General features: G+C 42.1%; 1 protein-coding gene across 2 annotated transcripts in view; it reads right to left on the bottom strand.

Moving 5' to 3' along the window:
* The window catches only part of vav3a (vav 3 guanine nucleotide exchange factor a), a 91,734-nt gene that overhangs the window by 41,381 nt on the left and 35,890 nt on the right, over positions 1-14,463 (bottom strand). For both annotated transcript variants that reach the window (XM_012924226.4, XM_012924227.4), the window contains exons 3-10: positions 9,022-9,080; positions 8,791-8,856; positions 6,066-6,174; positions 5,002-5,103; positions 3,781-3,849; positions 2,968-3,071; positions 2,561-2,660; positions 2,191-2,286 (exon numbers count right to left, since the gene is read on the bottom strand). In XM_012924226.4, the coding sequence (XP_012779680.3) occupies positions 2,191-2,286; positions 2,561-2,660; positions 2,968-3,071; positions 3,781-3,849; positions 5,002-5,103; positions 6,066-6,174; positions 8,791-8,856; positions 9,022-9,080 (705 nt within the window). The remainder of the gene's footprint in view (positions 1-2,190; positions 2,287-2,560; positions 2,661-2,967; positions 3,072-3,780; positions 3,850-5,001; positions 5,104-6,065; positions 6,175-8,790; positions 8,857-9,021; positions 9,081-14,463) is intronic.

The following is a 14,463-nucleotide window of genomic DNA, read 5'->3' as shown; positions in this document are numbered from 1 at the left end:
GAAAGGCTGTGAATCATAAAACAAGGGTTACAGAGATATACACATGCCACACGCCACGCGTGGACTGGAGGCTTTAGCTTTCCAGATACGACAGGAAAACGGCCGCTGTGGAAGTGAATCAGATACTGCGTATGTGTGCACTCATCTATTGCAGGAGTGTGTGCGCAAGTAAGTATCTGAAATTGCTTGGCGGTGCCTCGCCGCAGCGTAAACAAGACATCTAGACCTCGGCGGCAGAGGATAAGGAAGGATGCCATGCATGTCCTTCACACGGGCGCACACCCACTGTGTCCACACACACTGAGCCGCTAAGGGAGATATATGTGTCCGCTCGGCGCTGCTGAAATCCCCGGTGTCAGTCAAGCTCGACCTGGGCATTATTATCACTAGCAAGACGACAGAGGCCTATTTATCAAGGCTTGCTCCCACCTCCACGCAGCCCCCGAGATACACAGTAAGGGTGTGGTCACACTGATATCGGGGGCCCGTGCACGATGGACTCATTCAGGGAATCGTGTCGCTGCAGGTACAGCGGGAGGGGGCCCGTGATGAGCGGAGGCAGCGAAGATGAAAGAGCAAGAGATTGATGAGAAAAAAAGAGAGAAAGAAACCAGCTAAGAGAGGTACTCGGGGAGCGAGAGGAAGTGACAAGACATTAGTTGTACAGATTCTGGCTGTCACCGTGTGGGAAAGTAACTCAGCGGATGCTTTATTCGCTGCAGCTAGCTATTACCCGGCTGTTCCGAGGGGATCTCAGCCCATGTTGACACAAACAGAATCACTTTGTTCCTACAGATATATATTTTTTATTTTTGGCGCTACTTTCTTGTTGCTTTTTATGGAACCCTGTTGGAATAAGCACATTTCTGCCTGAAAAAAAGGAGTAAATGAGCGCTTCGAAGTGAAAGAAGCAGCGCACGCGTCGACTTTGCTGTCATCCAGCTGCAGACGCACAGATGACTATAATATTAATTGCTTTTCTATATAAACCCTCCTCATAGATTCAACACGTGCACACACACAGCTATCATGAAGAGAGGAGAAAGCATGATGGAGACATTGTTAACTGTCACACATTTATGCATACTCTTCCCTGCAACACAACTGGTTTGTCTCTGGGATTGTGTGAAATGTGTCAAATATGTCCAAATGAAAATAATTGAAAAACTCAACAGGCCATTATATGTGGTCCATTCAAAATGTATTATAAAAGACAAGGATGGCAAGGTTTTGGATGATTAAAAAGGCCCAAATGGGGAATGTTTTCGTTTTCGGTGACACATTAGTAACTTGTCGCTGACTCTGGCCGAGCTTCCAGCGGTTCAAAATAATACTTCCCCTTTCTGTTTGTTCGTCTCGCTGCTTATTTATCTTGTTCTGTCTGCCGCTCTCCCTTTCAGTCCCTACTTCACTTTATCTATTTTCTCTCACCGCCTCCTTGATTGTCTCCATCAGATGACAATTACGTGCGGGTCGTTTGAGACTCGCAGTCATCAAGGAGCTACAGGAGCAGAGAAGAGCCCCGGAGCCTGAGCAGTGAAGGCAAAGAGGAGGGGAGCAAAAGAGAAAATGTGGTCAACACTGCCTCTGGTGGTTGCAAGGAGTAGTGTCAGGGAGTCCACTTGCTTATAAACTGATTTTATAATCGAGAAGGAAACAAACTTCTCTCTCTCTCGGTCACAGGGATGCAGCTGTAAACTCGGTGAGCTCCCTGTCACTTACAAAGACATCCACGAGAACAGTAACTGTGCAGCTGTGAAGCAGGAGCTTAGGTAGAAATAAGAGGACGCTCATTTACACAATCCGCAATCATTTGTGAGTTATAGCATCTTTTCATGTCTCTTTTATCCCATACATTATACCACAAACTGCATCCTCGCCTTATCATTCTGCCTATTTAACAAAGTGAGTGACACAAAGCAAAGATGACACAGACATAGAAAAGTATCTTAATCTCCAGGGATACACATTTAAAATGTATTTATAGGCCAGTCCAGGTTTAAAAAATATTAACTCTGATGGTCTACAGACAGCAAGATGCTGTGTGAGGGCCTGATGTCATCTACGTGATACAAAAATAAAACATATTTTAAACACTATAAATGTTTACTGCAAAGGGTTCAAAGGTTTGTTCAAGAAAACTTGGGCTGAGATTTACAAGCGAGGATGCACTAGGACGGAGTACAGTACCTGCAGGAGGAGGTGGTACTTCAAGACTCGCTGCATAGGAACCACTAGCAGATCTCTCAGTGTGAACTTGCCATAGTTGGCTCTTTTTGAGCATTCCTGCACAAAGACAAGGATCAATAAAATACTAAATTCACTTTGAAAAAATGGTTTTATTTTACTTTCTAGAAGTAAATGCAAGCAAACTCGAGCATCACAGCTTTTTAGAGTAATTTCTGCTTCCAGCTGCAGTGTCATCACCGGCAATGTCTCAGGTAGACACTTGAGGGCGTAGTCTGACCATCCTGAGAAGCTGTGGAAGCAAACAGCTTCCACTGCAGTGCACAATAACCACTCACTCATCCTTCTTTAAGAAGAACACAAAACTATTTACCTCTAGCTTCATGCGTACGTCTTCTCTGTTTTTGCTGATGTCATCGAGGGTGGCGATGGCTGTCTCCACATGGCTGCAGTATTTCCCATAGATCAACAACCTGGGGTAGATTTGACAAGTGAAGAAACTACAGCAGGACTGGAAAGAAGTCTAAACACAACATGTAGGACTTTAAATGTTTTCTCAGTCTTCACAGTGATGATCTTAGGTGCGATACATAGGTTCACACCTACACACTGTTTACACAACACACAGAAACCTGTCATAACACAGCATATACATAAAAGTTTGCAGCTTCTTGGATGTACAGAAAGAATTATAAGAGCTTTACAGAACTGTTAAAGGATTACATAAAACACTAAATACAATAAACTACAATGTTTTTAGATAAAGTTCCCCGTGTGCACCTCTCTTTGAAAGTGATGAAGATCTGGTAAAGGTTCTGGGCACTTCTGTGGTGGACTGAATCTTGGATTTCCAGCAGTAAACACTTGTGGACTTTAACCAGGTCCTGAACAACAACAAGAGCAAATCTTCAGTGCTGATCATTAAACTCCTGCATCTAACAATTTCTTTCCCCTAAGCTACAGATCATTCCAAGAACTCCATTAATGATCTATGACTAAGAAAATCATTAGAAATGCTCATCACAGCTCACTAAATGTTGAGGTACCGCCCTCAAATATGTCAACACACAATAAGAATCTTTGACCAAAATTCTGACTTTAACTATATTCATTTAATTTTCATGCTTCATGTTTATTGAGGTTAAAAAAAAACCTTTTTTTTTTTATTGTATAGGCCTGCAGCAAAACTGATATCATGTTGCCTTTGCAAACCTACCTAAAAACTAAAGACACTGCTATTATCTTGAGGTGTTCTTGCTACTTTCTGGTCACTGTTAGCATTTCACAGTCAAACAGTGAACGTAAATCAATCAGTCAGCATATTTGATGTCAGTATGTTGGCATGTTAGCATGCAACACAAAACAGTGACCTGTTTTTGGACAGTTAAGGCTCTTAAATAGTAGTAGTAGTCTCTTTGTAATGTTAAGTTTTTATTGAATTTTGCCATGTAGGTGTGAAGCTAAGCCATCATTCCTTTCATTATTTACACTTCTACATTCCTCCTATTGTGACAGTCGGTGGGGGAAAAGACCATTTAAAGGAGAATTTTGCAACCCCCTCAACAATGACCGCTTCCAAAGGCGTTGACTTACCGGAATATTCACAAACACCTTCTCCATCTCAGCTGGGGACAAGAACGTGTTGAGGGGAATCATAAAGTGCTGCAGGAGAGAAACACAGAGAGGGAATGAATGAAGACAAAGAGCCTCGTTCCTCTAGAGTAAGAGTGGGAAAGTCATTTTGCGTGAGACGCTATTATATTATAGGGCTAAGTTGCAAAGAGCTGCAGTCAGCGAAAACAAGCAGGAGCGTCTGGGTCACGACAATAATCTCATTTTCAGAGTTTGCAATTTAATGATTTCCTCTCAGAAAACTCCCACAGTGTAGTCACCTCTACATTTCAAAGGAGCGGGCGAGCACAAACTAAATTCCACCATCCACTTCATATCGAAAGTCATCTACTGAGGCGCTCCTCTGGGAAATCAGGCGAGGTCTTTTAGCAGACGTGAACGTACACAAGAGGTAGAAGACAAGTAGTCCAAGACAGTCCTGTAAAAAGTGCCGGGTAAGGTGGAACACATCCACAGGCGAGCGGCTGCTCTCAGAGCTCTCTGTTAGGGCGTTTGTTGGAAGGAGTGCTGGGATTACATTTTACTCACGGCTAATTTCAAAAATATAAATACATCCTTCACCTCGCTTCTTTCTCTGGGTGTGCGGAGTGTTACACCGCTTTTTTTTGTTTCCATTACACCCGAAAAGAGGTCATTACAGTTTCACAGTTTCTCATATTGAAGGTGATAAAGAGGCCAAATTGATTTCCAGTCATCCTTCGTAAAGGGAAACAGAGCGATAATACTTCCACCTAATGAAATAAAGTTAGTTAGACTGACACCAATTTATGAAACAGTGCTGGCAACCTGGATATTAGTGAAAGATGTCCAAAAGCGCTTCATCCTATGTTCTTTCACAACAGCTTTGTGGGTAAGTACTCGTCACTCAAGCTAACTGAGACACACTCGCTCAGCAGGTTTAATAGAGAACTCTGGAGGGCCCGCAGCTTCAAACTAATTCAGTCATGTCACATTAAACCTGTGATCGGGGGCCGCTTTTTTACTTCTGAGATGTAACCAAATCACAATAACTGGCAGTTATAATTCTGATTACTTCAACGAGACGATGTTTCCAAGTATCGCCAGCGTACAAACTCAGCATGGGATGCAGATGAGATTACCTGCTTAAAATTTCAGTCAGCACGTAGCAATGTGAGGAAGCCTGGGCTGCACAATGACAACCACCAGTCAGCCAGTGTGTACCTTCTCTATAGACTCCAGGGTCTCAGTGTATTTCTCCTCTGTCTGCTTGATCTCTGTCAAGCAGCAACTCCTGATGTCAGTCTCTGCTTGCTTCTGGAACGCCTACGCACACACGCACACATTATACACTTGAATAGATACATTGATAAATAATCACTTAAATTTAAAAAATGTATATTTGAAATTTAAACAGCATTTTAAAGGCATTCAGAATCTGCTTTGGCACCAAGGTTCATCTGACTTTCTTTCAGTGCTTTTGTTCAAGTTTGCCAAGTTTCAGAAGAACTCTTTTGAAGGATATTTCAGATGGAAAGATAAAAGAAGGCCAATTTTTATTTTGTAAATTTTCAATTCCAAGTTTCATGGAAACCACAAAGCAATGAAGACCAGCTCCACATAATCAAACGTCCATTCAGAATTCAAAAAAGTTCAATTTCTCAAACTATATTTTCTCAAACAGATACCACATTCTGAGCATTTCATTTTTATTGCAATGACTAATGTTTTAAATGGTTTCCAAACAAGAACCTACAAAAAAATATGCCATCGGTGCAGGATGTGGTGTTATTTTTCCATACTGTCCCCAATGCTTTTACAAACCACACATTGCATTACATTTTGCCTGAAACTGCCCATAAAAGATTTATTGAGCTTAAAATAAGATGTGGTCAGCTGAACACTTGGAGACACAAGTAGGGAAGTGCCATCCATGTCTGATCCCATCACCTAAGACAGGGGTGGGGGAACTCCAGGCCTCAAGGACTGGTCTCCTGCAGGTTTTAGATGAGTCCTTGATCCAACACAGCTGATTTAAATTGCTACACTACGTCCTCAACATGTCTTGAAGTTTTCCAGAGGCCTGGTAATGAACTAGTCATTTGATTAGGGTGTGTTGACCCAGGGTGATATCTAAAACCTGCCCTTGAGCCCTGGAGTTCCTCACCCCTGGCCTAAGACGTCAGATATGATGGTAGCATCACTTCTTTCACCAGTCTTTCTTTGCAGTCTTTGACAACAAGAACAAAAAAACACATTTTCAAGTGAAGTTACAGAGGTGGACAAACCGGAGGAGGGACAGCTTCTGTCTTCATCAGGTCCTCGTAGATCTCGCCGCCTTCTTCGTCATCGTACACACAGTCATAAAGGTCCTCCTCATCCTCCACTCCATTCTCACTGCAGGACAAATGAAAGAATAAGGCAGTGACACTGCATTACATCACGCTGCTGTTTGATCCTGAGTGAGTGGGATGAAATGGTTTTCACTTCTCTTGACAAGCACACACGGTTCTGGTTTTACAGATGTGGATTTTAATACCACACTACAAATCTTGTTAGAAGGGGACAAAACTTAATCCCTTGCTGTGAAAGTGGCTGAGGAACACGCAGACAAGAAAAGACTTTTATGTGTGACGCCACCAGCCTGTTCTGACTGCTCACATCGGAGCCAATTACTGCAGCCTTAGCAGGTGGGCTAACATGATGTGACTCAGTGTTTGTGTGCGTCTTCTTTACTTTTCATACATTTATTTTAGAACCAAATGTTCCCAAGTTCAAAGAAACCTAAGGGGATAATTGGACGTAAACAATTAGCATGTTTTATTAGGGTAAGGAGCAGGAGGTGAGGTCAAGGATAAGAGATCTACAGCATAGGTGGTGGACCATAAAGGAAAAAAAAATATTTCTCTCTGTGGTTTGCTGCTCTGTTTCACCTAATGTATTATTGTCATGTCTAATGTATTATTGTCATGTCTTATAGTAAAGGGCAATAACTCAAACAGAGACGAGACAATGTGTCAAAATTCATTTAGGACTTGAGGGTAAAGTGGGCCTCTGTAAGCTAACAAAGGAGCTACAGAACATAAGGTTACGTTGTAACCTTGTTTCTCTGAGTGAGAGACTATTTCTCAGTCTCAATATGATAGAGAAAGACAGCTTAGCTTGACGTTATCGTAAAAAGAAGATATAGGTAGAAATAATCTAATCTACTTTAATTCATCTTTATCATAAACAAAATATGTAAATGCTAAGCTGCACTTCCTGTTTTATAAGCAGCTTTTGTGTGAGGGATTTTGTTACTTTTGTTAAGAAACAGTAGTAAGTAGTAGTAAAAAAAAACAACTATTTTTTTCATGCTAGGTTTGGTTAATAGTCTAGTACAAAGACTGATAGCTAACAGCCTAGCATAAGGCCTCATAGCTAACAGCCTAGCATAAAGCTTCATAGCTAATAGCCAAGCTAGTCTATTTCAATTTTAGTGTTTTAGTGGGCATTACTAGATATCTAGAATACAGAGAAATAATGCCCTTAACTATTACTTTTAACTTATACTATCTCTTCAAAAATTAGTGCAGTGAATTTAAACACTTTGTTAGCCTTGCACATTAAAACAGATTAGAACAGATGAAATCTCCAGTGATGAGAGAGAAGAATTTGCTCTTAATCCTAAATGCTTTGCACATATAAAGCTTTATTTTGGTTCTAGATGGGCAACAACATTGTATGCTTGGCTAAAAAAACCCAAATGAAATGAAACCTCTTGTTGTGTGGAACGGCGTGCGCGTGTTTCTGTTGTGTCCGTTATATGGCTGCTAAACGCTGAGCAGATGGGAGAATGTGGCTCAGTTCAGTGAGATCCAGGCTGACACATCAAACCTCCCGTGCTGGCTGCTATCAAGCCACTGTTTTGCTGTCACTACTCTTAGTGTGCCGCTTCCTTCTGTAGGAGCTGTCAGCGTTAAACACGGGCCAAACCACTGTGTCACTGTAAAGGTTTCCAACAGCATTTCTGCTGTAGGATTATGGCTCTCTGCTGACTTCAATTACCATGCAAGTGCCAGTATTTCTGATCAGAAACAGACAGGAAACTGCAGTGTTATGAGCTATGAACTGGAAAAACAGAGAAGGGACAAAAAATCTGTCCATGAATTGGCATCTGACGCATTCAGTCTAAACAAAAATGCATTCAAAAATCCATATCAGATAGGCCAGAGTCAATAGTCCTACAGCTGCATTTAGAGGAAGGCCTGTGAATGGGACTGTGCCAGACATTCTGTCTGCAACGGAGGAGGATTATGTCATGTTATTATTTTGTCCCTGCTTTATTTCCAAAGGTGAAAAAAAGGTTGGTTTTAGTTGGTATCGAACACCGACCGACCTACATTGGTTGCACGCAGTATAGCTAACACCCTCTCTATGAACTTTAAAGGGTATTTTTAGACAGAAAAATCTGTCATTTAAATCTGCTAAGCTAACAGGTGTCTGCAGAGCAGGGCTTGAACAACAAATGATTAATTCACAGTCCCACACACCCCACTTGTAGCTAACTAAGGAAAAGAGCGGGGCGAGTTGATGCTGAAAATGGCTGCCTTCCAGACAACACCCAGGGAACAAATGGCAGCTTTATCCTCACAGGCGTGGAGAGTTTTAAGAGGAAGCCGAACACTAAAGTAGAGAGACTGCGGTGCAATGGGATCACAGCGGTGAGCTGTCAGACCCCAGACTGCATCTTGACATGTGAAAGGTTTAATGACTGCATCTTGTGCAGCTATGCTGACAAAAGCTGTCTGCACACATCCGGAAAGACGTGTAAACATCTGCAAAAGAGCTCAGAAACCCCTTTTTGTTGGAGTATGCTCATTTTACATTTACTCAGCGTGCCATAATGACACACACATGTGCACATAAAGACTCACAAGGTTGCTGACTTTTTAAAATGTAACATGTGTATTAGAAATCCATCTTAAAATGTTCTTAAGGATATGGCTGGAAACAAAAGGGTGGAGAGCATACTCTATGAGGTCCTCCAGGTGGTTGTAGATGTCCTCATCTTCAACACTGTCCTCTGTTGGAAAGGGCCTGAGAGGAGAAAGCAGTCCGTGTTTTAGGATTAAAATACCTCACAAGCTTCCAGTGGCAGTATAATGCATCCATTACATTAGATTTTATTGTTCACTACTAAGATCACAAGATGCAATGAAAGAAATGCATTGTTTTGTATTAAAACATTTCACTTCCACATACCTGATTCCAGTCTGTTGTACAATCACAGTGTGGGAGAGTTTAGAAAGTGTGTCCATAACCTGAAACATAAAACACGTTTCAGGACATCACAAAGGTGCATTTCTGATAGCAGACACACGAGGGCAGCATTTTCAAACACTTCTGTGTTGCTCAACAAACAAACTGGGGCATATTTTACAGGAACACGTTCATATGCTGTGTTGTTTTCACATCTTCATGTGGAATTATTTTTGTACTGCGTTGCCTCCTAAAATACTCACTTTATATTTAAATCAAATAGAAAAGAAACAAGGAACAGAAAGAGAGAAGAGAAGTGTAATACACACAAAAAAATATTGCTTTGGCTCCCAGTCAACAGCTGCAGCAGTACACCAACAACAAAGCAGTGTCACATGACCTACTGTCAGTAGGTGTGATGTAAACTGTGTGTCAGCTGAGGCTGTTAGTGTGATATGTCATTTAAAGCTGCTTCCAGTGTGTTTAAACATCTCTACCTGTGTGCGTGTGTGTGTGTGTGTGTGTGTGTGTGTGTGTGTGTGTGTGTGTGTGTGTGTGTGTGTGTGTGTGTGTGTGTGTGTGTGTGAGACCAGATTGACTAATTACCACTGAACTCAGCTGGCTGAATGTAGATATGTTATGTGAGTCAAAACTCAACAGGGGAACTCTGTTTATTCTCCGTTTTTGAAACCTGCCAAACGGCCCACAAACCTCCTTTTTGAGGCCAAGCCTGCACTCACGCTAACACATCACAGATATAATACAGATAAATTTGCCTGGGAGCTTTCTGAGATCAATACTGATCACACGGCTCCCTTCCCCCCTCCTGAAAACAGAGGCACTAGTGCTGCGCGATACTGCAGATTTCGGTATCAGTCCGATACCAAGTAAACATAGGGCCAGTACTGCCGATACAATACCGGTACTTTTACTCTATCAAGGCAGTTCATGTAGGGTAGAGCAGTGTGGTATGACTTATGTGATGAATCATCACTGATTTTCAAAATTTGATCTAATTTTAATGGACACTGAATCACTGTGATTTTTTTTCCACAATTACTTTACACAAAAAAAACACATCTTTCAGCTACATCAGCCTTTCGTGTCTGGGGTTTTGGGGACCTGGAATATAAATGTGGGCGTCTCTACGGCACTTTGGCTCAACTTCTGTTGTTTAAATGTGCTATAGGCTATAAATAAAATAAATGTGACAGTCAACACATTTTTCATAGTGCATGTTTGAGGTATATTTTTTGATTTCCCAAAAATTAGTTTAACATAAATCAGCAGGCTACAGAGTGAACTTGGAGGACAGAAACAATGAATCCATCTCATCACGCTAGTATCGATCTGAGACCGATACCAGCGTCAGTATCAATACTATCGATATCTGGATCGATCGGCCCACCTCTAAGAGGCACACAGAGAGGACAGACAGAGAGTGTGACATATGTGCAGAACTGTGGGTTGTTTTTAATACCAGTATCAGCTGGAAAGGATGTCTGATAGATGAGTCGTCTGCTGCTTATCATTTTCACGTGATGATGGAAATCTTGTGAAATCCTGATGCGTCACGAGCAGCAACACATTGAGAATGCGCAAAATAAAGAGTGGGAGGATGCAAAGGAGGCATTTCAAATCAAACCAGCAGTACTGAAGTAGCTGCCCAGTGAAGGACTGGGGTCTTTATGTGTGTGTCAGGGGGGATTAAATGGCTTGTTGGGCTACTTGGTGCTTCTAAATCCCTCACACCCTAAACATGCGTGTAGAATGTGCTATTGTTGTTGTTTACAAGTACACCTGAAAGCCACCTCAACCTTCACAAATAAGCTATGACAGCTTGACAGACAAAATCCAGGCAAAACACAAAAAGAAAAAAAGAGTATGTCAAGCACCGCGCAGCTATTTAAGATCACTGCTCTGAGGGCACTGACACATGTTTTTGTCAGACGCTCTTTTATTTGGTTTGGACAGGTAGAACACTAATAAAACTAATTTAGTGGCAAAATCCAAACACACACACACACTGGATGTAGAGTTGTCACACAGAAGACGCAAGTCCTGAAGCAGGTACGTGAAGGTTAGACAATAATTAGCCCTTTATCAAGCAAAGAAGGATGATAGTAAGGATTCAGACTTTAGACAGCACTAATGCTTTAATGCAGTCTAGGCAGTGCTCTTGCTTGTTTTATGAATACAGAAATGGGCATGCATGTTGGTATTGCGATCTAAACAGAGCCGCGAATGAGATAATAAAGAGCTGGCGACATGCGTACAGTTATTAGACAAAGCTGATGTAGCGCTCTCTCTTTCTCTCTAATAATGAATGAAGGGCTTGACATCCGGAGAGCGTGTTGGCAGGTACAACATGTTCAAATGCTGCGACTCGGCCGCGAGCTTCTGGAGGCCCTCCAGCTGTAGCTGGCAGGCGATTTTAGGGGACGAGTTCTGCGAAGCGCTGTGCTGTTTTGGCTCCGCTGACTACATGAGTCACACGCAACTAAACTGACCATCTGCACAAGACTTTTGGAAGGCTCGCCAGCATTACATCCATCTGCAGTCGCGCCGCTAATAATAGAAATGTCAGGAAAATGTCCATAAATGAAATGGGACTTTTTACAAGACGGCATGATTTTGGTGCAAAACTTAATTGGTCAGCAAAGTAAAGATGTTATGTAAGACTGTAACACACATCGAAATCCTACGTGAAAGCAGCATCTACTGTAAGAACTCAAAGTTAAAAACACACACACACACACAGAAGATCAAGCGTTAGATTTGGTGTCCAGAGGTCACGGGCTCAGCAGCAGACACGTACTGTACTGCAGCAGCAGATGATGAAATGGTAAATGGCCTGTATTTATATAGCGCTTTACTAGTCCCTAAGGACCCCAAAGCGCTTTACATATTCAGTCATCCACCCATTCACACACACATTCACACACTGGTGATGGCAAGCTACATTGTAGCCACAGCCACCCTGGGGCGCACTGACAGAGGCGAGGCTGCCGGACACTGGCGCCACCGGGCCCTCTGACCACCACCAGTAGGCAACGGGTGAAGTCTTGCCCAAGGACACAACGACCGAGACTGTCCAAGCCGGGGCTCGAACCGGCAACCTTCCGATTACAAGGTGAACTCCCAACTCTTGAGCCACGATGAAGGCTCACAGGTCCTTTGATGGAGGCTAATAAGCCTGCCCTGTCTGACTGTGGCTGCACCCCTGGATTAAGTGATTCACATCAGGCCAATTAAAGCAGGATGAAGGATGTGTCTGCCCACAAGAATGGAAGACAAGCACACAGAGCCTGCATGGGTGGGCTGACACAGAAATCACACATGTATGTATGTATGTATGTACGTATGTATGTATGTATGTTAGGGCTGCCACAAACGATTATTTTGATAGTCGACTAGTCACCGATTATTTATGCGATTAGTCGACTAATCAGATCATCATCCACTGGACGTAAAACTACAGCTTATTGCACCAGCAGCATCTGCTCTTATATAACTATCATTAGCTTACAGCTTTAAGCTTTTAAGGTGCTAACTAAAAATAAAGACAAGATGATAGTTTATTAAATTTTAATGAAATTTGCAGATTGTTTCGGTGAAGTTTAATAAACTCCTTGCTATCTAAAATATAACAGGACAACGGAGTATATTCTCCAGCATCTCACACTTCTGATAATCAGCTGTCTGCTTGACGTTTATTCAGCTGTGTAAAAACTATAACTTTAATCTCAGACAAACCGATTTACTCAGGAACAAATAAAATACAAAAAAAAAAAAAAAAAGCCAAACAACAACATTTTTAATTTATCTAAGTGACTCATATATTTAACCTGAGTAGCGAAAGACGGCGGTGGGTTTGAAAACAATTTGCCTGGAGTCCGGTGTTCTCACCGCGCTAGTGACCTAGCCCCCGGCTAGCTAACGAGCTAGTGGGTAACAGACGTCTCCGAAAACGTCGGAGCGCTTTTGAAAATATGTGGTGTCCTGATAAACTGAGCCGATATTTGAGGTTTACACAGCTACATTCTCGGCTGAAAATATGTTAAACGTTTATTTTGTGACCCAGAAAGAATAATAAGAGTAATATTAAAACTAACTAGCTGCCGCCATTGTTGGCCGCGCTATGAATTCTGGGACACAGCTGCTTCTTCTTCTTCTTCTTCGGGGTTTAACGGCAGCTGGCATCCTTGTACATGCAGTGCTGCCATCTTCTGTTTCAGTCCGTTATTACACTCTTAAATCCTGCTACTTATTCCTGCGTCTTTTGGGATCTTACAAAGCTTCAAACGACGCGTCGACTATTAAATCAGTCGTCGACGATTTTGATAGTCGACGTAATCGTGGCAGCCCTAATGTATGTATGTATGTATGTATGTATGTATGTATGTATGTAGATAGATAGATAGATAGATAGATAGATAGATAGATAGATAGATAGATAGATAGATAGATAGATAGATATATATGACTTGTGCATTAATATTTAATCTTAAAATTGGATCACTGTCACACAGCGACGCCACTGGTTGGATTGTAATGACACGAGTGCCATGTTTGCTCTATTTAGAGGAAGATCAATAGTAACCCATATATCTGTCCTGGAGATCAATCGGAGCCTATTTCTGATCTCCATCGACGGCCTCTTCTTTGTTTATCCTCGCTCATCCTTTCCTTCCTCTCGTGGCGGAGAGCAGATCAAGCAAATGGTTGATGCATTGTGAACGTATAACATGTCAACAGCTTTATTGGTTTCACACACAGCCCAGCACGCTGTCCCAGTTTCCTGCTCTCTGCTTTTACCCCTCCTTTCTGTTTCTCCTTTTCTTTATTTCTAAATCACCGATTGCCAGCTAAAAATAGGCACCACTGTGGAACACATGAAGCTCATCATATTACATGCTTTGCATATAGACTTCCATCTACACGATCAGCTGTCTGGCAAACTCCACATTTAAGATTTTTCTTGTGTAAAACAAACCAGAGGTGTAACACTTGAGGGGCCAGTTTAAACCACACCAAACAAACAGGTGTGAAAGCATCTTGCAGCGTGTTGGCGTCGGCTGCATTCTTCTCTCGCTGCTGTAGCAGTTATTTCAACGATTGCGACGCTCGCTGTCTTGAAGCCGCCTGTGTTTGGAACAGCTTGGGTTTGCTCTCTGCACAAAGACTGTGTCTAAGAGGATGAGTTTGAGGGTGTTAAAGTGAAGGATGCTCTGTGTGTGAGTCGCTGCAGCAGAGGAGAAACTTAAAGCTCCGATTTATCTTTTGGCCCAAACAAAAAAACTAACTAGCTCTGCTAAAACATGCAAAACAATATTATAAAGTTCTGTTAGTCTCATCCACAAATGTCTTTTTTTCATATCAATCGGTCGCTTTGTTTGCTTTTTCTCCACTGCCTCTGTCAGAGGCCGCGCTTGATGAAACTTT

This window comes from Maylandia zebra, linkage group LG9, assembly GCF_041146795.1.
Source record: "Maylandia zebra isolate NMK-2024a linkage group LG9, Mzebra_GT3a, whole genome shotgun sequence".
In the NCBI taxonomy this organism is placed as follows: Eukaryota; Metazoa; Chordata; class Actinopteri; order Cichliformes; family Cichlidae; genus Maylandia; species Maylandia zebra.
Note: the sequence above shows the minus strand (reverse complement) of the source record. Positions and strands in the feature narration are given on the sequence as shown.